Here is a 26153-nt window from a genome sequence, read left to right on the forward strand (position 1 = left end):
CCTTGTGCTGCCAATTGATTTGCAGCTTAAAATAAATAAATAAAATAACTGAAATTTCCTTCCAGGCTTTCATTTTCCTTTCCCTACAAACCGTTCAAATTTTTTTCTTATTCTTAAATATTATCCAAACATATAAAATTGTTTTTTCTACTTTAAATTAAATTTAATAACCCTATTGTGTGGTCCTTACACTTAGAAGCATTCTATAGTTTTTGATTTAATACTTTCTCATAAGTTTTGTGTATCTAGCTTGTAATTGTGGATCTATATGTATATCAGTTTTTTTTTTTTTTTTTTTTTTTTTTCTTGGATACTCTTTTTTGCAAGTAGGATTTAATGAAGTGGGTAGCAAACGTACCATCAAGCCAGATGCACCGGTCTTAAAACGACGCATTTAAATTCAATGCTGATAGACACTGGATTGGTATGTTGGACTGGAACACGCAAGTCACGACCAATTACAAAGGTGGAGTCGGACCTATGGAAGTATGAATTTTCTTCTTGCAGTTAATTTCAGTGATTTGGACTAACTCGTTGCAGGTTGTTGACCTTTGATGGGTACATGTTTTATTAGCCTTAGTTCTTCCCACGAACACAGCAGATCCAATTGAGGTCAGGAGCCAAAAAAAAAAAGCAAATGTGTTGAAGCAGGAGAGAATCTGGGTTACCATGAATTCCATCCTCAAAGTTACAATTTTGTTCTTCCTGCTAGCGAGAATTGGAACAGCATTACAAGAAGATTTCACTTACAATGGCTTCAAGGTTAATGATTTGAGCTTGGACGGCATGGCAGAGATCACATCCAGTGGTCTCCTCATGCTTACCCAGGAGATAAAGAAAGAACAGCAAGGCCATGCTTTCTACCCTAACCCATTTAGCTTCTTCAATTCATCCTCGTCGGGCGACGCTCTCTCCTTCTCTGTCACCTTTGTCTTTGCCATCGTCTCCCAGTATCCTGTTCTGAGCGGCCATGGAATTGCCTTTGTCATCGCACCTACAAGAGGCTTCCCTAATGCTCTTCCAAGCCAATATCTTGGCCTCTTCAACATCGCCGACGTCGGCAATGCAACCAACCATGTATTTGCAGTGGAGCTCGACACCGTAGAAAGCAAAGAATTCAAAGATATCAACGACAACCATGTGGGTATTGATATCAATGGCTTGACTTCTAATCTTTCTGCTCCGGCGGCTTATGTCGATAAGCATGGTCAGTTTCAGAATCTGACCTTGGTCAGTGGCAACCCAATGCAAGTTTGGGTAGATTATGATGGCGTTGAGAAACAGCTCAATGTAACAATAGCTCCAATTCATGTTCCTAAACCTGCTGTTCCCCTGTTGTCTCAGCCTCAAGATCTTTCTTCGGTCTTGAAAGAGTCCATGTACGTGGGTTTCTCGTCATCTACCGGCTCTGTTCCCACAACTCATTGTGTGTTAGGATGGAGCTTCAAGGTGAACGGGAAAGCAAATGATCTCAATCTCTCTCTACTTCCAAAACTTCCTGCACTAGCTCAATCCAACCAGAAACCAGCTATTTTGACTATAGGACTTCCTGTAATTGTCATCGTTTTGCTAGTGGCCTCCATCTATTTGATCCTGATTATTGTCCAAAAGAAGAGAAAATTTGCAGAAGTGCTTGAATCATGGGAGCTCGATTATGGGCCTCATAGATTCAAGTATAAAGATCTCTACATTGCTACTAATGGGTTTACGAACAAGGAGATCTTGGGTAGTGGCGGCTTTGGGAGGGTGTACAGAGGCGTGTTACCCACTTCCAAAATTGAAGTTGCAGTGAAGAAAATCTCCCATGACTCAAGACAGGGGATGAAAGAGTTTGTTGCTGAGATTGTTAGCGTCGGTCAACTCCGGCATCGGAATCTAGTAGCCCTCTTGGGTTATTGCCGGCGTAAAGGAGAGCTCCTTTTAGTTTATGAATTCATGCCTAATGGAAGTCTAGACAAGTTCCTCTTCGATCCAACAACGGCGGTGCTGAATTGGGATCAGAGGTTTCGGGTCATTCGAGGTATAGCATCTGCGCTTTTTTATCTTCATGAAGAATGGGAGCAAGTTGTGGTTCATAGAGATGTCAAGTCTAGTAATGTACTGTTGGATGGGGAATTGAATGGAAGGTTAGGAGATTTTGGACTTGCAACACTGTATAACCGTGAAAGTGAAGCTCAGACAACACATGTGGTTGGCACACTGGGTTATCTTGCACCAGAGCTTTCAAGAACAGGAAAGGCAAACCCAGGCACAGACGTCTTTGCATTTGGAGCTTTTATGTTGGAAGTTGCTTGTGGGAGAAGGCCAGTAGAATCAAGATCATCAGCAGATCAAGATCAGGTTTTGATGGATTGGGTATTCTCTTGCTGGAGCAAAGGAACTATCCTTGAAACCGTTGATCCAAACTTGGCCATCAACTATGTAGAGAAGGAAGTTGAGCTTGTGCTGAAGCTTGGATTACTTTGCTCTCATACCATTCCAACAGCAAGGCCAACTATGAGACAGGTTGTGCAGTATCTGGACGGAGAACTACCCCTACCAGATCTCTCATCCCTTAGTATAATGGCTGGTAGCATGTCATCTGCATATGAAGGCTTTGATGCTTTTGTCAAGTCATATCCTTATTCTCTGGAGAAGATTACCCTACCATCAGAATCGCTACTCTCGGGGTGTGTAATCACTGGGGGCCGTTAATTCTCACCCTGGGTTTTGTTTCCCACGAACACCATGCATTACCCATTCCCTGTTAGTTTGTTTGTTAGTTTGATTGTTTGTTTGCTTTTTTCTTCTCCTAAGATAGATTGGCGATCGCCCGTGGTTGTGATCTTCTTCACATAATGTTTATCTTGTAAAGCATCAAAACATGATCAATTTTCAAGTACAGCTCACTAAGGACTGGACTAACAGCTACAGTTACCTTGGATGTAGCTATAGTTTTCTCTTTCTACCTCTAATTATTTTGATCTCTACCAGGTGATTGATGGCTCAAATTAGAAGAAAATGGATGATTTTGTACCAGGTGCACATTCCTAAACATTTGTATGGAGGAACCATCTTCCTCCTTTTTTTCCTGGGGTAGAAATCTCCCTCATTGTTAAGTTTGAATGTTTTATGGCTTAAAAATAGTATGTATACTTATAAACCTATCCCATATTAAATGGATGGTAGTTGAGCAGCATAGGGTAAAGTTCAACCCGCACGGACCACCCCGGCGAGGCCGGCGCTGGGGAGGCGATGCTATGGTGCGTGGTAAGGCCTAAAGTATCCTCTTTGAATGTGATTCGCTCAAGCTTAGCCACTGTTTTGTGGACCCTTTCTTTCCATGTGAGTCAGGTTCTTATCGAGTGGTGGAGGATATTTGCCAGCTTCTTGCCCTTGAACCATCCTGGTCGGTTCAATATGTTTCTAGATGTGCTAATTATGTAGCCGATAGTCTTGCTAGGAAGGCCCTATCCGTGGCAAGTAGGACTGTTTGGCCTGTTTCCACTCCTTGGCTTCTTGAAGCTTGTACTCAGGATGTCTTGGCTTTTTCTTGCCAATCTTCTAATTAAAGATATTTTTACCCAAAAAAAAAAATTTAAAAACTCAAGGTATTGGAGGGTTAAAGTGGTTCAAAATTTTGAGTTAAAATTTAACATTGGAGGGTTCAAGTACAGATATTTCACAGAAAAGACAATTGAACAATTAATTTTGTCAGTACCGATATTTCACAGAAAAAAAAACACCCTGGTTATAGCATTCCTTTCTCCTTTTTTATTTATTTAATTAAATTTTGTCGGTTGCAGTAAAAACTGGGCAAGTCTGCTGTTACATTGTGTGGCATTTGTGGATTGCAAGAGCAGACTTCATCTATGGGAAACGATTGTGGAGATACCCCAAATCAACTCATGGAGCCTTGAAAGAATTCTGGACAGCTCTTCTGGAAGCGTTACTATTCCCAGGAGACCAACTTTCATTATTTATAAGGTTTCTGATAATTTCTTCCAACGTGCAAGGAACCTGAATTCTGTAATCTTCAACCCCGTGGTTCTGTATCCAAAAATAAGAAAGCAAAATAAAATCTCGACTATTTAGAGAACTTTGTATATGGTTTGGATCGTCCGCTAACACCCATATATTTCAATGCATTTTCACTCACCTGATGCTCAAGTTTGGAGTTTAGGATAATCAGATTCTGATAAGACACAGAGGGAGGGAATCGTTCATAAATCCATAAGCCAGTTAATTACCATTTCAACTTCTAATAATTGCAGCCACAGAGCCCATCATAAGAAACAAATTATTTACATTCAAAATTTTTTCAAAATTCAAACCAGCTAAACTACAAAGGTTGATGATAGCTTACAACAATGAAATCTCAACTATCATGTTTGGTCTCCCATGTCCCCATCGCCTTCATCTTCTAACTGGTTTTCAGTGTCAATTTCGTCATCAACTTTCACCCCATTGTGAATCTCATCATCTTCAAATCCTGTTCAATGTCCAAAATCAGTGAACTGAGTGTGAACATCTTAACTAATATTTCCAACAAAGGAATGTATATTACCTGCAACCAATCCTTCAGTCTCATGATGTGGAGACAAAGCCAACATGGTGTTAGCTGCAGGCTGGACAAGTACCTTCCAATCTGTCGATCCAAATTCTGCCAAGGGTTTTTCATTTTCAGTTACCCAGTCCTGAATAGTATCTATTGTGTCAAAGGAGATAGGATCCAGAGCATCCAGTTCTTTATTCTTCCGATGCAGCCTGTGAAGAGCCAGGCAAGTTGTTAAACATTTTACTGATTTTTGTTTTCTTTCTTAACCTTGAACCTTTTAAGTCACACTAATAAGATAAAAGAAAGCTATAACAAAATAGCTGCAGTGTCTGTGGATTTTTACATACATTTGCCTCAATCGCAAATTGTATTGAACGAAAACAAGATCACAGAGTCTTTGATGCTCGATGTGGTTTCTCCTCTGCTGGTGGATTTGCCTGAAAGCATTCTGACTTTGCCTGAAACCCATTGCACTGCAAGTTTGGCTAAGGATTCGTATGGCCAAGCGTGCCAAACTCGGGCATCCTCCTCCATAAGTAGACCACCATTCAACTGTAAATGTTAAGATTTTGAAAGCATCAGCTGTATGCATAGCAAATTTTTTGTGGAAAACTTGCAGTTATATCAATAGACAGGGAAGTCTGTCCTCTCCTTCTCATACATATAACTTGATTTTTATTGTCTGATCCAACTCATATTGAAAAAAGAAAGAAACGAAAAGAGAACCTGGAGAATTGAACACGAAAGACTACTCAAACGGAAAGAAATGGTTCATACCTGGAAGCATGGTATTTCTAGCTCTAATTGCCATTTTCCGCCCTAAATCCCCAACAGCATTCTTGTAAGAGGTCAACTCTTTGGTGATTTTATCTTGGATCTTTGTGTCAGGTACCAATCTTTCAATACAATCCAACATCCCTGACATGATTTCATTAGGTACATCTCCTTCAATGCTATAAAAACATTTGGGATTCAGGTAGAAACCCGCTGCATGAAGAGGACGATGAAGTTGCCTGTTCCACCTGTGATCAATAACATTCCAGTATGCTAGATAATCCTTCTTCTCAACCAGTTCCTTTTTTATTGCTTCCTTGGCTCGGTACATTGCCTCATAAATGTATCCCATTGCTGGCTTCCTCTCACTTCCAACAATTCTTGAAACTCGCAACAATGGATCTGTCAATCGGATGATGGTGACACATGAAGACCAAAAAGACTGACTATAAATGATATCAATCAAGGCAAGTCCATCAGGGTTTTTTGAGTATGGACTATCCATCCATTCCTGTGAAGTAACCATTGCCTGCAAACTATTTTTAAGACTAACCATCCCCTGCAATATTGTAAAGTTTGTTGCAGAGCGGGTGATTGCTGGCTGTATTAAATCTTTCCCAAATGTATACCTTCGCATCATATTCAGAACCTCAACATGATTATAGACAAATCTTGTTATAGATTTTGCTTGCTCTAGTATTTCATTTATCCACTCAACTTTTGCAAAATCCTCGAGCATTAGATCTATACAACGAGCAGAACATGGCGTCCAGTAAATAGTGGGGAAGGTCTCAGTCAATAATTTCCCAGCTTCAATATAGTGCTCCGCACCATCACTAATCACCTGCATTACATGTTGCATTCCAACTTCATCCACCACTTCCTTGAGCAATTCATAGAGAGCGATCGGCGACCTAATTATATCTGACACATCAACTGATTTCAGGAACATTGTTCCTTCAGGACAGTAAACCAGGAAGTTTAACAAAATTTTACCCTCTTCCAGTGTCCATTCATCAGCCAGGATAGAGCATCCAGTTCGCCCCCATGTTCCCTTGTACTGATCTACAACTTTGTTTACTTCTTCAACTGAATTCTTCAAAATCCAACCCCGAAGATCATGATACGATGGTGGTTTGAATCCTGGTCCTTCTGATGCAATAGCATCGACCATTGGTTGAAAATAGACAGAGTTTACGGCATCCAGAGGCACACCAACGTCATATAGGAACCGACCTATTGCCATATGGACTTGATCCTTTCCCCTTAATCCCAAAGTGAGTTCTCTAATTGGATGAGTACCAACTGGAGTAGCCGAGGAAGGGTCTCCAACTGCCCCTCTTTTCAATCTTTCAGAATCTCTATCCATAATTCCTTCTTCTTCCTTTGCTGACAAACCCAAATTGGATTCCCCTGAATTGGGAGCTCCAAGCAATTGGAGTCCTGTAATTGCTTCACCATGAGTGTTATATTGTCCTACCTCGTTAGTAATCAGGAGTTGATTACCAGTTTCTTCCGCAATCTTTTGTTTCTTTTTCATTCTCACCGTTGACCCATCTAAGCTTTGCCGCATAATATGCCTCACATCAGGATGCACTCTTGGACAAGTAGCTCCATTGCCTTTCTGTCCAGCCAAGTGTTCTTTAATTCTATGGATTCCCCCACCCGAAAACATTTTACCACAGTAGATACACTTCAGTCGAACTCTATTTTCAATTTTAAACATCTGGCAATGCTTCCACGCCAGGTCGCGTTTCTGCGACCCGATAGGCATGGGTTCCATTTCAGATTCCATGAAGAACTCAAAATTTAACTACTACAAGGCGCAGGAACACCACTGAGATGCAGATGATGGCACACAGCAGGGCACAGAAGACACGAAATACTTCACTCCAAAACAAATAACGAAACAAACCAATACCCAAGACACCATTAAAATAGTGAACTCATAAATAATTTCTCATGCATTGTTCATACATTCAGATTCTATCTACAAACTACAAAAACAGAGGAGAAAAAGAAAAAAATAACACGAGCTATTATACTTACTCGAAGTAGGTTATCTAACCACCTCTTCAAATCACCGAGTACTGGAAAATCCTGCAATTCACAAGAGGCAAGAGCGAGAAAGTAAGAGAGAGGAGGAGAGCGTTAGAGAACTTAAAAGTAAAAATAAAAAAAAAATAAAAACAGGGGAGGGGAAGGGGTGGGGAGAGAGGGAAAGAACTAAGAAGACTCACTCTAATATTTCCGTTGAGAAGAAAGCCAAAATAAAACGTGAGAGCCGGGTTCATTGTATTTAAACAGTCGAGGAGAGTGAAATCTTAACCGGATGAACCGGTTAGTTCAGTGGCCAGCGTGGTTGGTTACGTATCTGTTTTCTTCGACCAGATTGGTTTTTACCGGATGATCCGGTTTCAACCTAGTCAAACTCCACGTCGAACCAGTTTCGCTGGGGGAGAAACGAACCTCCGGTAGCCGTAACAAGGACGGAGATGGTTTGAACGCCGGTTAGACCGGCCGGAAAACGGCGATTTCGGGTGAACCTGTGATTTCTTCAACCTTTTTGAGATCCTTATTACGGTTCTTCTTCGCAATTTTCATTTGCTCTTGCCAAAGAAAGAGCCACAGCGTGTTTCGCTCTCTTCGGTTCGCTGCATTATTGGTTTAGATCCGATCGATCTCTGCTATGTGTTCAAGGTCTGTGATTCTCACGGAGAGCTAGGTTCCTTTGCATGTTTCAGGTAACCATAAACTCCCGCTATTATTCTCTTTGCAGTTGCATGATGATCCATGGATGTCTGCTCGAATTTCGATGTCTTCCACTATTTACTTCCATGGTTAGAATACTCTTGCTATAGAACTTACTTGATAGACGAAACTCAAGATTCTCTTAGGTTTTGGATAATCGGAGGACGTAAGATATTATTCTTGCTATTTCTCGGAGAATTTAGGGTTAGGGTTAATTACAAAAGTCTTTAGGTTGTTATGTATTGGCGTTGGAGTATTGTTTTTCTAATAAAAGTTACGAAGGTTTTTAACATATAATTTTTACATTTTAATTGCATTAAATTAACTTTTACTAATAAAAGCTAAATCGCAACATATCAACAGATAGTATACTCTGCTTATTCCCTTTCGGATCCATTTATAATTTTTATTCTCAATTTCTGTTGATTACTGTTTAATTCAATACACTGGTTTGACCTCACCGTTATTTTCTGTTCTCGGTTCTCACTAGTGTTTGAATCCCTTTCTATTCGACAACCCAATAGGGGTTGGGACTATTAAGTGAGTAGAAAAGAAGATTTAGAAAAGAAAATGAAATGGGAGGAAGAGGGTGATGGTGGAGGAGCCTACGATTGCTTTGATGCAGTATCTTAGCATGGACATGGAGTGTGGGTTTTTCCCTCCTCCCTCTATGTTGAATGTCTTTCCCCTCTTCTCATGCACTGATGAGAGTTTAGATTTACACTGATAGTGTCTGTCCCTCTTCTAATGCACTGATGGATAGCGTAGGATTTACATTGATAGCACCTGTTGCATCTTGTTTTTCAGTCTGAAGAATTGGAGAAAGATTGGAGTCTAACTGGAGTATGCACTGCTAGAGTTCATTATCTATTATCAGGACATCACCCACCCCACCCACCCACCCACCCCAAAAAGTCCCTAAAATCACAAGAAGTCTCTTTGCAGAAAAAATCTATGGCTCTTGGGAAGTACTAGTGAACCTAAACTATCAGAATTACTTCTGAAAAACTTAATAGTCCTATGAAACCTGCAACATCAGATAGATTAGACAAGGCTCTAATGATAATGAGAACATTGACTATGCAATGAAAATTTGTTTGCTTGGTTGATTATGTACTGCTATATTCAAATAATCAACATCAACTGTCTGAGAAAGGGGGAAGAAGGGTTGTATGGACTTGTCATCTCTAGAATCAGCAAAAAAGACTTTAGGGAGCCCATTGGTTCCACACTGACAGTATATTCCATCTTATAAAAATGTTTGCATTTAATAAATTACTATATGATAGCACCATGGTTTTCTGAAAATCTATATATTTATAAGGGATTGGGGAAACAATGAACTTTGCATATCTGCAATTACTCTACAGAAGACTGGACATCCGCTGTTGCAAAAACTATATGACTGGGAGGTAACCTTAATTTTAATGATTTAACATTAGGTTGGTGTTCTTTGCCTAGACATATTAGTCATTCTGATCCTTAAACTGCTTGAATACTATGCAGAAGTGTTAACATAAATTTGTCTTTGCAAGAAGTAACAAAATGGTTACATGTTTGTGAGTGTGTGTCTGTGTGCTAAGTATTAATTGACAGCTGCCTCTTTATCCATGCATGGCAAATCTTGTCATTCAGCATTTTGCTTTAAAAAAAAAAGAACTTTTAATCCACTGTGCTTGTAACCTTTACTAACTTCTAATCATAAGGTTATCAAAATTATTACGCATTTCCAAGCACCAACCCAAGAAGGTATTCATCCAAAAAAAGGGAACTCCAAGAAGGTGCCTCTGAACCCATTAGTTAACCTTTTCTTTTTGTTAAATCACCTGGATGATGGCTGAACTTCATCATGCTAATGACAGACAACTTCGAGGCTGTAAAACTGACAAGGGATGAAATCCTGTTTCTGAACAACCCCAAACCCCCCCCCCCCCCTCTTTGGCTGGGCGCCTTTTTCCCTGATAACAATGCATGTCTTCTTAAGTAGAGAAAAATACAGCACTGCGGGAGCTGTTTTTGTTGAACTCCAGCCAGAAATAAGACAACTTTCAATTGAAGGTATTGGTGCGCGGGAAGCAAAGCAAAGCATGGATAAGATAGTACTTTTGCTTGCCTAATTTTTATGTAGTTCCACCCTGGTACTAGTAAACATTCAGTGAAAGCTTAATATGTATACCAGTTTATTGGAGCCTGTGATCATTAACCTGGATGATAGACAACTTAATGCTTGCATAGGACTCACATTGATCGACATCGACAGAAGTGCATGGATAGGCCTGGACAAACATATTCAGAATTCTGGTTTTGTATGTTTTCATACTACTGGTGAATAGATTGGCTGTGTTGGTTCTACAATGTTGAGTTTGAAGTCTGTAACTTGTTTTATTTTCAATTTGGTGAAATTGAGCTAGAGACTTGCTGATTGTTCCACCAAAACATGATAATCAAGAACTGGGTACTAGTCTCACTGACCATAGAATATCCATCTGAGACCCGATTACTCACTGAGTCACTTCCCTTTCAGCCTCAGAATACCTTGGTTTCTTGAATAAAGGCAGTTCATCCACTTCTGTGAAGCAACTTTTTGCTGCCTGCAAATTAACTTTTGAGACCATGCTTCACAAAGTCAGTTGAAGAGTGGCCAATGTTTAGTTGTCCAAAATATTTCGTGTATGCACGTCTTGCAACTATTGATATTGTTTTTCGAGTTGTCTACTTGTCTTTGATGATGATTTGCACCATATTGCAGGTTCCTTTATTTGATGTAAGATGTTAACTCAGGTCCTTCAACCTAACTTATGCTGAACTGTAGTTACTTCAAATTAAAATGTCTAGCAAGCATCTGAACCCGCATCTGAACAATCTTGAAAACAAACAAATATTAATTGATTTACATCTACACCTATTAAGTACACTGGGAAAGAGGGAGAGATTGAAGGAAGTTGGTTGGAGTAATTTGTATTTTTTATTTTTAGCCTTTTCTCTCCGTAGCGTTCTACTGCACTCTTCCCCCAAACAATAAGAGAGTGTGAGTGGGGGGCATCATGATGGTCCAACTCTAACCGGCTGAACTGGTTCGTTATTATTGGTAGTGCGCCTAGCGGCCTTGCCGCTTGCGTGTCTATTGACTCTTCGCCACCTTCTCTGGTCTCGAGCCAATTTGGTTGCACCGGCTGAGCCGATGTTTATACGGTCATACCTTCACTTGTCCGGTTTCAAGGAGGAACTCTGGATTCTGGAATCGGTCGCCGTGTAGGAAGCCAGATGCGGTTCGGAGTTCGTCCTGACCGCCTGGTGATACAGTGGTGGTTGATTTTCGGTTGAACCACTATTCGATCTCTTCCTCAGAGATTCACTTCTGCATTTTATTATTTTCTTCCGGTCCATCAGTTTAATCTGTGATTTCTTTGGTTCTTTGATTTTCTTCCAGTCTGTTGCGTTTCGTCTGGTGATTTCTTGGTTCAGACAGGAAGTCAACCTTGTCCGACGGATTGTTTGGCAAGATGCCCGTTAGGGTGGTGGAAAGCTCGGCACCTTCGCAAGTTTCAGGTACTGATAAACCTCAGATTCTTTGACAAGAAAAAGATAAAACTTGGATTCTCTTTCCAGTTTGTTGTATTATAGATGTGGAAACGTATCGTGGTCGAGCGCATTCATGAGGACAGGATTAGGGTAATTTAGCTTTTGATTTTGAAAAGCATTTATGGGCCAACTGGTTCTTCTGTTTTCCAATGCCTCTTACCTTCTAAGCAACTCCATGACGCCTGCCTACCTACGAGCATTCTGATAATCTGGTGATTTTTCTTTCTTCGGGTGGGGGGCAGCGTTGGTGTTGGTGTGGAAGATATTTGTACGTCAATTAGAATTATCCACTATTGGCAGTTTGTTGTACTGGGTGTGTCCCTTTTTCAATTTGTAAGCGATTACTGTATTTTTTTTCCGGTCATTCATTGGCATTATATGTTTGGGTTAAAATGTTCTTTGGGCTTTTGCTTTTTGTTTGTTTTGTGTAATACTCTTTTTCTCCTCCACCCCCTTCCCCTTCTTTTAAATGAATCTATTAGGTTACACTTCTTTTTATGTTGATCAGAAGTTTTCCGTTGTTGCCCTGGGCATCTTGAGAAATAGATAGTGCGGCTAAAGTTGAATTTGTGACCTCTCTTTCTCTCTTTTAAAAAATTATTATATAATGATGTTTTTTCATAATCAAAAGTGAGAACAATGCCTGAAGGCTCGGTTAGAGGACATCCGGGAGACATTTGAGGATCCCTCTAGAAAATATTTAGTTTCGTCTCCCCCTTAAGAAACCCACCCAAAATTAAGTCATGTAATTTGTCTGAATGCCCCGATGTAATTTCTCAAAGGGAGAAAGAAAAAATGTAGTTGACAGAATAGGATGCACCTGCATAACAGGTATTCATGTGTATGTTATACACCTTGACAATCACAATTTTGCTTGTAGAAACTGCTATGTAGTTTCTCCTCATGACTAGCACCTGAAATGTCTTGCCACTATAGTGCTCCAATTTTTACCAATCAGTACTTATGAAATTCAGCAGTAAAGGTGCCATCAATGTCACTCGATTAAACCCTTCTTGGATACAGTGGCAGTTTGCTCTCCAAGGGCAGCCACTATTTATAATGCTGTAAGAACCTGTTGTGCTCATTTTATTCCTCGTCATTAAATTGTGCAAGTTCAGCAATAATCCATCTCATTTGCCAATTCAACCTGGTCTGTTGGAAAGAACTGGAGGTTGCTTTTCAGTGTTTCCTCTTCTACACTATAAATAAGTTTGATTTCTTATATCCCCCGTGTATATCATTATTAAAAGAAGAAAGAACAGCCTACATTGAACCAGGATGTTGGAAATTGCAACTTTACCAAAGTTTGATCCCAAGAGAGCCCCCCCCCGGCGGGGTCTTTCTTTCTTTCTTTCTTTTTTTTTTGGGGGGGGGGGGGGGGAGGCAAAGAAAATGCAAAAGTATTCTACCACTCTACCTAATAAGGCAAGCAGAATAGGACTTATTTAATTTTAGGACTGGACTTCTTGGTGCTTTTTACAAATTATTTTGAATGCCATGAAGAAGATGATGCTTCAGATCCATATTTTGATACTGTTCTTCCTCTGATTTACACTTATTTGGCTTCTATGGTGTTGATATACTCCGTTCTAACATAGAATGTGTTCTTTTGTGCCAAGGTGCTTACCAGGGATGTGCTCTTCCTCCTGCTTTTACACTCCTGAGTGTAGGACGGGTGAGCTTTCTATTAGATCTCATGAAAGTTAACTAACTCCAAGTGGAACTTTGAGATATCTTTCTATGTTTTTGAAGCTGTAATGTAGTTCTGACTACAGTTGTCTCATTTTGCCATCTGTTTAGGCCTCCTCCTAAGTTGTCATGTAGATCTCAACATTCTCCACACATTTCTATTATTTTATGTTTCATGGGTTTTGATGCTAGGACTATGTTCTTTTTGCCAAGTATGATTTTTGAGTTGCAACTTTGCCTCCTCAATTGTCGGGGTGGTGGTAATTCTTAGAAAATTTCAGGAAACTCAGTAAAGAATTGAAAGTTAAAATGGAAAGACGGGAGAGATTGAACACTGGATTAACTGTCACATTTACTTGTTTAATATACAGCATATTGTTTTTCTTTTTACCCCCTTTATTTCATCGTCTTTGCCGACCCCCCACCCCCCAACCCAAAAAAAGAGAGCTCTTTAATCAAGAATAGGCACATACAGAACATAAAAATAGAAGTGACTATACAACAGTATGTGTGTATATGTGCCCAGACCTTATGAAACCCAGGAAGACCCACCAGGTGCCATCAGCATCATTGACGTTAGTGTCTTTGAGCTTCTTGGAAGCTAAACCCATTCAGATAGAATTTTGACCATTGTCCAACACAATCACAGAAACTTGCTTCCTTTTCGTTAGAAGTCCTTCATTCATTTGTTTCATAGGGCACTGACCCAGCAAATAAGATAGACAAGCTCCTGCTGCACTGTGTAGCTTTTGGGAGGAAATTACTTTTAGGCCACTGCAAGAAATTGTCTTGTGGGCCAGGAAAGGGACGCAACTGGCTTAATGTCAATGAAACCCAAATAGGAAGCTTTCTCACAGAAAGCAACTTGATTCAGGCCATGGCTGGTGAACCCAATCAGCTTGCTTTAGTAGGCCCAATCTGTTCATGAAGAAATGGGGACTGATTCCCTGTTATTACGCTTCTTCAAGAACAAACCTGTTTCACAGGAGTGGGAATTACCAAGGCAGCCTGAAATACTTTGGTATGCCATTTTAACATTGAAAGCTAGATATTACATCAATGGCGATTGATGGAAGTGTCATATTACTTGTGCCTAAATCTAATGCATGTAACCCGAATTTTTGTCGTGTGCTATTACTAAATTAGTTGACAAGTGATCTGACTTTAATTCTATCAAATTTAGACTCTTTAATCTTCACCACAAAAAGTTTGGTTTTCAGGCTTTTGCTGGAACTCAAAACGTTTCAAGTATACAGAAGGATGAAGCTTGGAGGGTTAATGTGCGGATACAGGGTTGTGACCTTGATCATGGTTATCTATGTGGCACAATGGAAGCACTTAATGTTCCTTTTGCTGACACACCTGTAAGATCTCTCTCCATGAAGAATGCATAATTATGTGTCTGTGGCTTTATTTTTTCCTGTTTCTGTGTGTTTCATTTTAGATTATTGTCTGTTCATTTTCGTTCTGTTTGTTGAAGTGCATCGCATAAATGGGTAATTGATAAGAACCCACGAATTGAATGCAAAACTGATATTATTTAATTGATAGAATAACGAAGAACAATGATAAACTGGTTACAATGGTGCCAGTCACCCCCACAACACATTGTTGCCCATCAGCCTACGGCTGCCCAAACACTCACATAAATAATCATTTACTACTACTCACATCTTACCCCTATTTATAACCCCTAATCAACCCAAATCTCTCTCATGCAGTAGTAAATATTCTGCAATATTCTAAAAATCATTGACAATATTCTGTTTGTCCCCAAATCCCTCTTATTCAGTAGTAAATATTTTGCAATATCCTTCAAATCATTCTTTATTCAGCAACCTCCTTCTTAGGACTAGATCTGATTTCTTTCCCTAACTGTTGTTTGCCAGATATTCAACAAATCATTCCTCTCCCAATATAGCATAATACTGTGATCCTAGGGCTCTATCAGTAACTATGTCATATTGTTGCAGTGGACTACTAGAAGTTTCCCCGCCTGAAATACCATTTGAAACTTAGCTATTAATCGGTCATGTTAGCTGGCAGAGTGTTCGTGCAGTTCAAAGACTGTTACTTGTGTTTTTTCTTAATACTAGTAAGGTTATACATGCAAATGCACATAGTGATGTTTTTTCAAATATGAATTACCTAAAATGATTTATATAATTCATGTTAACATTGCATATTATCCAGGCCAAACTTGATCAAAATCCATCTTTTTAATTGAAATGATTTATATTAGCCAATAGCCATTAGGTCTACTTCAATTATTGAAACTACAAATAAGATGTAATTATTTTATTACTATAGTTGTGCAATTATTGTAATAAGTATTTATCTAGGTACAATCTAGAGGAACGAATAGAGAGTAATGAAGGGTATAAGTATATTCAAATTTACTGAGAAGTGTAAGAGTCAAAGGGTTCATAAGGAAATTAGTAAGAATATATGAGGGTATATTAGGTAATAAACTTGTAGCCTTGTTCTTTCGGTTCATGCTTTTGAAATAGTAGTATGATATAAAAGTTTTTGCCTTCGTGTAGTTTACATTTAATGACACCTGCGTACATGTCCATGTTTTTCAGATGTTATATTTCATTGAGGAAGTTTAACTTGCTTCTGTAAGTCAAATTGTTAATGTTGGGCTTTTTCTTTGATGATCACAGACATTTGAGCCATCATTGCCATCACCTCACTTCCCTAGCCACGTATTATTATCCTTTGCATTGTTTGCATTATCTCTATCCTCTGCTTTTCCTGCAAATGCTGACCATGTTTTTTGATTTGCTGTTCTGCAATAAGTTACCATTTTTTCGAAAGTTTTTCATATTAGGCTTCCACCATAATACCCTTATGAAATCATTTGTAGGAAAAATTTACCAATCTGAATAACCAAAAACCCACTGCTTGCAAGTTAAAAACTTTGATCGAAGCATGTGCTTCATTTAGGTCAACTACTGTTCTGGTGGTCAGCCAGAATGTTTCCATAAGTTCCATAGCAGCATTTCACCCCCAACCCCCCACCCCCACCCAAAAAAAAATAAAAAACACAAACACAAACACGCACCCAAAAAAGACAATGAAAAGAAAGATGAAAAGAAGTCTCAGTTGGCTCAATGATTGATTTAATTTACCTAGAATCAGATAAAAGTCTCAGCATTTGAGTATATTCCTATAGCCTGTTGAAGATGTTTTTAGTAATTATCTGAGGTCTTGCTTCATTCGGCATTTTATATTCTTTATTTTTTTTCAAATAAATATTTCAGGTGGTGACATTTTGGGAGGGGGAAATCGTTGATACAAAGAACTATACTTTCTTCACTGGCAAGTGGGAAGCAACGTATGTTACTGTTCTCCAATCCCTTGTTATGGGGCATTATTTGAAAGCTTATTTTGAATTGGTAGAAATAGTTGTGGGTTATAATGGGTTTATTGAATGATATTTGGTGCTTATGTACTTTGTATTAGGAAAAGTAGGCTGCCTTTATGCTCCTTAACTTAGCACTGCTACTTTTTAACAGGCCAGATGATGATGTGAGGCACTGGTCCAAGTTTCAGTCTTTCTCTTCACTCCTAGTAAGACATTATGATTTTCACACCCACACACACACAGGAAGGACAAAATTAAGAGAGAAAAATCACTGTCGTCTTTCGTGTGCAAAGTTTGTGTTTACTGAATGATCTTTTCCATTTTCAGGGTCAAGTAGAGATTGATGGTGGTAAATCTTTGGATCTGAGTAACTACCCCTATGTATTTATGGTAGTACTACATTCTCAAATGTTTCAGCAACTATCGAGGAAGCTTATGTTGCATCAATTATTAATTTAGGCCTTTCTGTTTTCCGTGCTCAGAGGTGGAAAGAGCAATACTTTGTGAATGTTGGAATAGACTGCGGCTTAACCATTGCTGGTTTTTACTACGTCTGCTTCTCTTGTAGTGATGGCTCCATCGATGGCTTCTATTATGATCCTAACAGCAGGTATGCATAGTAACACAATTTTTATGTTTTTTTAATGGCTGCTTGTTGATTTGAGTTGCTCTCTAATATTTCTTAATTACATTTTTTTTTTCCATATTTTTTTGAAACTAAAGATCTAAGTCCTTTGTTGGCTATAACTGCAATATCAACCACTTGCCCTCCTACAAGAAGAAGAAGAAGCCTTTTCCAAACTAAATGGGTCAATTACATGGATCCTTGCCTTTCAATCAGCTCACATAAGGTCATACAAGATCATCTTTGATCTGCCTCTAGTTCTTCTAATTTCTTCATTCTACTCCAAATGGGGGTATTTAGAAAGCCTGTGAACATGGTTGTGCCACCTCAGTCGACTTTCTCGTTGCTTATCGTTTATTGAATCTATTCCTAGTCCTGCTTCAATATAATCATTTCTTACCTTATCCTTCCCAATTTTGCCACTCATCTATCTTATCATCCTCATTTCTAATACATATGATGCTTCGTAAGAGCCCAACACTTCGCACCATATAGCATAGCTAGTCCTATAGAAATTTTCTTTTGAGCCTCAAAAGAATATGTCGATCACACAAGACCTCAGGTGCACCTCTTCGCTTCATCCACCCTTCTTTAATTCTTTGGGGAACATCATCTTTTAGATTACCTTCTTTATTTATGATTGAACCGAGATACCTATTGTAATCACTTTGTGGAATATCCTTCTCTTCAAGTCTTATCACCTCATCATCCGTCTGATCATGATCAAAGTTACATTCTAAATATTTTGTTTTTGTTCTACTTAGTTCAAAGCCTTTTGATTCCAAAGTTACTCTCCATGACTCTTATTTGATATTAGTCCTTACTTATGTCTCATCTACCAAAACAATATCATCAGCAAAAAGCATTCTCCAAGGAACCATCCCCTTTCCCACTAGGGGGGGAAATTTAACAATGTGCCCGAAGACAATTCTGAATTGAACAAAAATATATCAAGTGAAAAGATTCTCTTGGGTTTCTTCGACCCTTACAGCAACAGAACTTGGCACCCCCGACATGCTCAATTTGCCTTCTGAGCCTGTCCCATTTACATTTTAAATCATTACTCAGTTGCATGTTTAAGGGCAGAACAAATTGGGGTTGGCCAGTATTTTGTGGCTTTGGTTCATGTGTTCAAACATTTCCAAAACCTTACCTTTTACTGTCCCTGATAACTGAGGTGGTGAAGAGGAAGAGTGATCTTAACCTTCTAGTTGTTGTCATTGGAAATTTGGCAATGAATAAAACTCGAGAATATGAGAGGAAGGGTGTTATTGACATTTAAACTGTGTATACACCAAAAAGATTATGACTGATCTACCTCACCGCATTCCCTGCGGGCTTTGTTCTCTTTCTTTCTTTCTTTCTTTTTTTTTTTTTTTTTTTTTTTTTTTTTTTGGGGGGGGGGGTGTTTCTTGTCAACTGAAATTGCATCAAAGCAGGATCAGGCCGTAGTTAGATATGGAAATTTGACTGCAAACCTTGTCTGCCAACGCCTTCCCCAACCCCCCCCCCTTCTGTGCAAAAAAGAACATTGGTTGTTTTTGCATTTCTTGGTCATTTTGTATGTTGTGCAACTCTAGTTGATCCTTGGTGAAAAGCAAAAATATCTGTGCTGTGTTGATCCTACACCCAACAAGATCCAACATTGCTTATGCTTAATATAACAAATTTCTCCTGCGCTGTCTAACATGTGATGGGTTAGAAACTTGAGAGTTACCCATAGAATGGGACTCAAGTGGCATTTCATTTCAAGATTTCATTTGGATCCTGGCTAGGTCTTTCGTTTGCTCTTGGATCTTACCTTCTGTTCACAATTTTGTTGTGTTCTGTCAATATAATTTTCTTAATTCAACAATGAATTTGAGAATATGTTCTCGAATCAACTTGCAGCCCTTTTCAGAAGCTTGAATTGAAGTCCACAAACGAGGGAAAGTCAGGTTTCAGCTTTTCATCATATCAGTTGCAGTAAAATCGGATGCATGCAATGCAAGTACTGGCCCTTTGTTGGTCTTCTCGACTGTCTAGAAGTGAGTTTTATGGCCTCTGCTCCTTATTGAAGCTTTCGGGGTTCAAATATGAGCTTATATGTGATGTCTAGTAGGTGCATGAAGTGAATTCTGATGTGTTTATGTTCCTAATGTTGTGATGGTACTCATCCATAATTTAAAGAGGTATAATCGCTCCTTGTGTTTCATGGAGGTTGCCAAAATTTGCAGAACCTATGGGAACAAGCGTGTGATCCTTGTAGCTCGCTATAAGATTACATGCATATAAAACCAATGTGATCAATGTGCTACAAACGCGTAATTTAAAATTTTCCTGTATGAATAATATATGCCCGTTACGCACAATATTATAAGGTCATGTTCCTACTCCAAAGGCATGAGTCAGTCTGGAGTGTCATCGATTAGGAGATTTACGATCAATCGATCATACAGTAAAACATAAACTAGGGGCAGGCTTTGGCGCAATGGTTGGTGAACCAGTCAGAAGGTTCAGGCATTGAAATAGTCTTCCAACAAAATTTGTTGGTTAAATTACGTAGGAAAAATAGCCATCTAGACTCTATTTCTCTAGACTATTTGTGCGGAAGCTTTCTGCACTAGGTTTGCCTGTTATAGTAATATGTAAACTCTCGCAGATCTGTATGAATTTTGTAGTAACGACGGTTTGAGTAACTAAGAGTGTGGTTCTACTTTCATGTATACTGCCGTTCAATCCATTCTTGTTACATTCGTACAATTAGGGGATTTTACTTTGACAGCTTTTAAAGTGGGGATCTCACCTAATCGTGTGGTGGAGAAAGTGGGGGTGATGTATTTGGCTTTTCTGCTTGAGGGAATCTCTCAATGAGTATTCAATGTATTATAAAATTCATCTATAATTTAAGATACTCAATTGCATTTATCTTTATCCTAGGATTAGAATATTATGTGTGACTGAATTCTATAACTTATTGGGTACTCATTGTCAAAGCTCCTTTGGAGAGAAGGTTAGAGGGTTCGAACTTGTTTCCCCTCTCCACCAAACTATCTGGTAGTGTGGAGGTGATGTTACTGGTAGAGAGTTGGAAAGAGTTGGGTTGGCTTCATAGATGCAAATTGGTGATGAGAGAAACATGCATGAACAAAGCTTTCAATGAGTGTTTGATAAGTTAGAAGGTTCAACCACGTGTATTTTTCTAATACAAAAAAACATTCATTCGATTTGTCCTAACCTTTGAATTAGAGCATCACATATGGTTGAATCTATAACTCATTGGGTACTTATTGGCAAAGCCCCTCCAAGGAATCCAAGGGAGATATTCATAAGAGGGGTGGTTTTTTTTTTGATGGGGAACATAAGACCTATATCAAAGGGGCATTGAACCCATGATCTCTTTTCATTTGATAGTGTCGGCTATTATTGAGAGCTATCCTCCAATGATGTAGTGCCTTGTGTATACGCCATTTAGCAAATTGTTGGCAATAAATCAAAACGGAAATTCAAATTTTGAAATGCCCACTTGAGTAGCCTTTATCTTGATGCTGCTCCATGAAGAGACTTCAAGACAGTTTCAACCTTTCAGCTCTGGTCTAGAACACAGAAAACGAAAAACCTCTCTCCACCATTCAAGATCTCATCCCTCTACAGTAACAGGTTCTAAAGAGGAGGAGAAATATTTCTGAAACGCTACAAAGATATGAAAGAACATGTAGGGGATCCTTCATAAATTGGAATGGCTTGTGGGCAATCCTGTTGCCGTCCAGTCCCATCGACGCAATCACCAAGGAACCCATCTTCGTTGCTATTGCCTCAACTTCGACAATATTTTTCATTCAGATCCCATATATTCCAAATTCAATCCAAAAAAGCGAAAATGCGTGAATCCTTCCTAGTTTAGAAACACAGAAACCCTTTTTTTCTTCTTTAATAGTTCTTATTGTTGTTGATTTTTCATTAATGATTGTTATATTAAAGTTAAATTGTGAAATTGAGGATAAAATTTCCAATCTTCTTCTTGTGATGCAGTTCTGTTCGCAAGCCTCTTTGTTAAGATGCAAAATCAACATTTTGGGAATTTCCAGCCCCCCGGAGGTTGGGCCCAGGCCCCTTTACCTCCTGCTCCCCCCCCCCGGGAAAAAAAAAAAAAAACACTTTATTTTTTTTTATATTTTTTTTTTTTATTATTTTTTTTTTTTTATAAAAAAAAAAAAAAAAAAAAAACCCCCCCCCCCCCCCCCCCCCCCATTCATTTATTGTCATATGAAGAAATACAATTTAGAAACAACAGCCAAAAAAACTAATTCATGAAGCTAGAAACTTAATTAAGCAAAAATTGCAGAGTTTCTGTCGCAGTCTGTAGCTCCGCTGTGTTGGTGGAGTAAGGTATTGGAGACTCCTAGTTGGCCTGAAGAATCCTTCCCTTATTCATCTCCTGTTCTTCCTCAACAGCTGCAAGAATTAGAACCAAGAAAAATTTCGTGATATTGATGAGATATTGATGAAGTATGGTGACAACCAAGATTTTGATAATCACCTATCCCATGCTTAATTAGAACTTAATAATACTCACCTGAGTTAGCATTGCTAGAGATAGAAGCTTTTGTGGACACATTGTTTGATGGCTTTGTTTTTGCTGTCGTCATTGTTGCTGAGGGTGATGGTGTGGAATCATTGGAGGACCAAAGCAAAGAAGAAACAACGTCCTTTACCTTCTCCACCACACCCTCTTCATGTTTAGGGCCACCGGTGGTGCGTTTTCTTGGACTGATGGCTTCAGTGATCACCTGAGAAAGTGCTCTCTCTTCTTCTCCTGGTTCCAGTTTGTGCGTTAGATACTCTTTTACTGATACCCCTTTGTCCCATTGCTGCTGACGGGATCCAATACCAGCACCGGTGTTGGTCCCCTTGCGGGCAACACCATCAGTACTTGTGTTGTTTGCAATATTGGGAGAGATGATATCACTGCCGGTTCCAGTCCCCTTGCGGGCAACACCAATAGTACTTGTGTTGTTTGTAGTATTGGGAGAGATGATATCACTCCCGATGCTGGTCCCCTTGCGGGCAACGCCAGCAGTACTTGTGTTGTTTACAGTATTGGGAGAGATCATATCATTGCCAGTGCTGGTCCCGTTGCGGGCAACACCAGAAGTACTTGTGTTGTTTGCAATATTGGGAGAGATGATATCATTGCCGATGTTGGTCCCCTTGCAAGCAACACCAGTAGTACTTGTGTTGTTTGCAATATTGGAAGATTTGATATCAACACTGCCGGTGTTGGTACCCTTGCGGGCAACACCAGCAGTACTTGTGTTGATATCACTGTTGGTGATGGTTCCCTTGCAAGCAACACCAGCAGTACTTGTGTTGTTTGCATTATTAGGAGATTTGATATCAACACCAGCAGTACTTGCGTTTTTTGCAGTATTAGGAGAGATGATATCACTTCCGGTGTTGGTCCCCTTGCGGACAACACCAGCAGTACTTGTGTTGTTTGCAGTATTGGGAGAGATGATATCACTACCAGTGCCGGTCTCCTTGCGGACAACACCAGCAGTACTTGTGTTGTTTGCACTATTGGGAGAGATGATACCACTGTCGGTGCTGGTCCCCTTGCGAGAAACACCAGTAGTACTTGTGTTGTTTGCAATATTGGAAGATTTGATATCAACACCAGCAATATTGGGAGATTTGATATCAACACCAGCATTACTTGTGTTGTTTGCAGTTTTGGGAGAAATGATATCACTGTTGGTGTTGGTCCCCTTACGGGCAACACCAGCAATACTTGTGTTGTTTGCAGTATTGGGAGAGATGATATCACTATCGGTGTTGGTGCCGATTTTCACACCAGAAACACTACTAGTATGCGTGTTGTCTGCATGCTGGACGAGACTATGCCATCGCCAATGCTTGTGTGGGTGTCGCTTCCCACGCGGGCAGTACTATTGATAGGTATGTTCCTTGCACTAGTGCTGGGAGAGATGATGGAGCTATCTGCTTTGCCAGGAATAATCTTCGAAGTAATTTGGCGGGTGGCATCAGAAACAGTAGCATAAGCAGGAGCAAGTGTTGCTGTGACAGCATCACGGGCCGGGGCAAGCTTATTAGTCACTGTTTGGGTGGTAGTTTTGTTTTGAGTATTTGGGTCGTTATGCCGATTTCCTTTCTCTTCGTCAAGCTCTTCGAGGCGTTGAGTGGTGAAATTGGTTGCCAGCATATGCTTATCAGAAATCACTGGGTTTGCTCTTGGATGTTGTCTCGCTGCTTCTTTACACACTTCAGGTGCCAATTCTGATTCATACACTGTAGTGGGAAGAAAAGATGAAAGCTCAAGTGTCAATACAAATCCCAAAAATTAATCAAATTTCTGTAGACATTCGAAATGTATAACCAAATGAAAATTCCTGATAATAAAAAATAAAAAGGGAGAAAGGAGATATCAGTGAATTACTGGGGGCGCCCAAATATTCCGGTTCTACGTCTTGCTCCTCATCTTCATCTTCATCTTCAAAGCTAACACCCCATGCAGGGGTGGTATTATCTTCAGAAGTCTGCTTTTTCTTGCCCAGTGTGTCTCTCCATCTCTTGGTCTTCTCTTTCATTTTTGATAGAACCGATTTCCTGGAAGACTGACTCTGTTCTTCTTCATGTGAAACAGGGGAATGTGTGGTGTCTGGATTCCAAACATTAACCAATATATAGATTACCACAAACTGAAAAACCATGAAGAAAGGAGAAGAAAGGAGAAGAAAGGAGAAGAAAGAAGGGTTGGTGAAAATTTGTTACCGTAGTTGAGAAGTTGTTCCATCGTGAGTCCACTATGTTGAGATCCACCACTTCCCACGTTTCTGTGCAATCGCTCCATCTGAGCCATTTTGTGTCTACAAATTGCAATCGATATATCTTGAGCGAGTAAATGCAAATTTTCTTTCAATTTATCATTGTTCTGTTTTTTTCTCCTCTCTGTAACTTTCAAATACAGAGAATCTCGAGAGGAAGTTATAAAGGCTTATAAGTTTCAACCTGAGGTTTGGATTCTGGGATTTTTTCGATGCAATATAAAACGACACGTGTCATCAGGAAGATCCATTAAAAAAGCTTGTGGGCTCCATTCACACACATGGCGGCGTACAAATGGTAATTTCCTAATATAACCGTTGACTGGGTCTCTAACTGGAATAACCGTTCGCTTCTTCTCTTGACCCATGCGTTTGAAATCGGTCTTGTATACCCAATCTCTCCACACCTTCCCCTTTCTCCTTCCTATCCTCTAGTAGGCTTTTGGACCTCTAGTCTTAGTGATTAGCTTGATGATGTCCAAAAAAATCACAAACCTATCAAAATAAATATAAAATAAAATAGATTAAAAAAAAAAAAAAAAAAAAAAAAAAAAAAAAACAAATGAATTGAAAAGATAATTTGTAGCGTAGGGGAAAATGAAAAAAAAATATCATTGGTAGTAATTATGTGAACCTTTACCTAAAAAATAAAGGAAATTTTTCCTAGATGAAGAAATTTTGAAAAACATTTACCTACTAAGATAATTTTTAAATCCCAAATTTTATAATAATTTTTTTCTACCAACTAACATTCTACTATGAACTAACTAAATTACCCTCAAAGTCTAAGTCTTTCATTTATATAAATCTAGTTAGTAACTTTTATCTTTTTTGCCAACGCAAGAGTTGTCCTAACTTAGTGAAGAAGTTGTGGTAAAATTCTCATGAAGCATCTCCCATGACGATGTAGTCAATGTGCACAACCTCAACTCTCCAAAAAAAAATTTTACCTTTTCTTTGCTAACATTATATTTTTTATTATTAAAAAAAAATTTCTCCCCTACTAACTTTGATAGTAATTTGGTCAGTTCATAATTCATAGTAGAATATTAGATGGACTAAAAAAGTCTCACAAAATTTAAGATTTGATAATTATTTTCAAAAATAGAATTCATTAGTAAATTTTTTAAAAATATCTTATTAGATAAATTTATTTTTTTTCAAAATCTCTTCATGGGAAATTTTCCCAAAAATAAAATTATGCGAACATAGTGAATAAAAGTGTGTGGCATAGAGCATATAGAGGATTTAGTTGATAAGGAGGTGGTGGAAGTCGCAGCAAACCTGACAGCAAGAAAGCGATGGCTTCATTATCGGTCGTTTCTTCATCGTCCCCAATTCAAGCCAGAGCTCTTACTGCTGCTCATCACACTCATCGTCCCTCGCTCTTCCACCATTCTAATCTGCAACACAGAACCAAGAACCAGAAGCTCGTCTCCTTCAGAGTCCGAGCTGCAAAAATTCCCCCTGGCGTAAGTAGACCCTTCTCTCCATTCATCTCGTCTTCTTTTCAGTTTATGACCTAAACTGGAAGCCAAGATCTAACGGGTCAGGAAATTTTCAGGTGGAATTGCCAAAGGTAGAGCCGAAATTCTCAGCCCCGCTCTTTGGCTTCACAAAAACTGCAGAAATATGGAACTCCAGAGCTTGTATGATCGGCCTTATTGGGACCTTCATAGTTGAACTGGTAATTCATTTCCTTGAGAAATTAAATCCACTCTAACAGTTGTTCGGTTGTTCTCATACTTCAGCTTTTTCTTTGATGGTTTGTGATTCAGATCCTGAACAAGGGTATTCTTCAGATAATTGGAGTTGATGTGGGTAAAGGACTCGACCTTCCTCTTTGAGTACTCAAAGAGTGAATATTGTGGACTGTTATTACTGACTTGGGATTGTATTTTGTGATTGTATTTGAATCGTTACTACACTCCCATTGTTCTGTATCTATCATGATCAATGAATGAATATGTATCACCCTTCAATTTCACCAGAAAAAGATTG

The 26153-nt window shown here is 39.1% G+C and overlaps 3 protein-coding genes and 1 pseudogene across 5 annotated transcripts; 3 read left to right on the top strand and 1 right to left on the bottom strand.

Moving 5' to 3' along the window:
- The first annotated feature begins 361 nt into the window (after positions 1-361).
- On the top strand, positions 362-3044 carry LOC149027271 (L-type lectin-domain containing receptor kinase IV.1 pseudogene; annotated as a pseudogene).
- A 472-nt stretch (positions 3045-3516) lies between these two features.
- Positions 3517-7720, bottom strand: LOC149027272 (uncharacterized). Of its 2 annotated transcripts, XM_089161095.1 has the most exons (6): positions 7552-7720; positions 7361-7411; positions 5315-7196; positions 4885-5089; positions 4547-4746; positions 3517-4471 (listed from the first exon to the last, which is right to left on the bottom strand). In XM_089161095.1, the coding sequence occupies exons 3-6, from the start codon at positions 7104-7106 to the stop codon at positions 4365-4367; spliced, it is 2304 nt and encodes a 767-aa protein (XP_089017221.1). In that variant the 5' UTR covers positions 7107-7196; positions 7361-7411; positions 7552-7720; the 3' UTR covers positions 3517-4364. The 2 variants fall into 2 exon arrangements, with proteins under 2 accessions (XP_089017221.1, XP_089017229.1); XM_089161103.1 differs by lacking the exons at positions 7361-7411; positions 7552-7720 and having other exon boundaries at positions 5315-7341.
- Positions 7721-7784: 64 nt separating this feature from the next.
- On the top strand, positions 7785-19410 carry LOC149027273 (glucose-induced degradation-like protein). Of its 2 annotated transcripts, XM_089161124.1 has the most exons (10): positions 7785-8055; positions 9387-9474; positions 11493-11611; positions 13264-13319; positions 14554-14697; positions 16600-16673; positions 16855-16909; positions 17031-17093; positions 17186-17313; positions 19219-19410. In XM_089161124.1, exons 3-10 carry the CDS (start codon positions 11566-11568, stop codon positions 19295-19297), a joined length of 645 nt encoding a protein of 214 aa, XP_089017250.1. In that variant the 5' UTR covers positions 7785-8055; positions 9387-9474; positions 11493-11565; the 3' UTR covers positions 19298-19410. The 2 variants fall into 2 exon arrangements, with proteins under 2 accessions (XP_089017250.1, XP_089017242.1); XM_089161116.1 differs by lacking the exon at positions 9387-9474.
- Positions 19411-25390: 5980 nt separating this feature from the next.
- Positions 25391-26153, top strand: OHP (one helix protein). The gene is made up of 3 exons (XM_089161148.1): positions 25391-25624; positions 25717-25839; positions 25931-26153. Exons 1-3 carry the CDS (start codon positions 25454-25456, stop codon positions 25997-25999), a joined length of 363 nt encoding a protein of 120 aa, XP_089017274.1. The 5' UTR covers positions 25391-25453; the 3' UTR covers positions 26000-26153.

The sequence above is a fragment of the Hakea prostrata genome, chromosome 1 (genome assembly GCF_041222555.1).
Source record: "Hakea prostrata isolate BN-2017 chromosome 1, UWA_Hpros_2, whole genome shotgun sequence".
NCBI lineage: Eukaryota > Viridiplantae > Streptophyta > Magnoliopsida > Proteales > Proteaceae > Hakea > Hakea prostrata.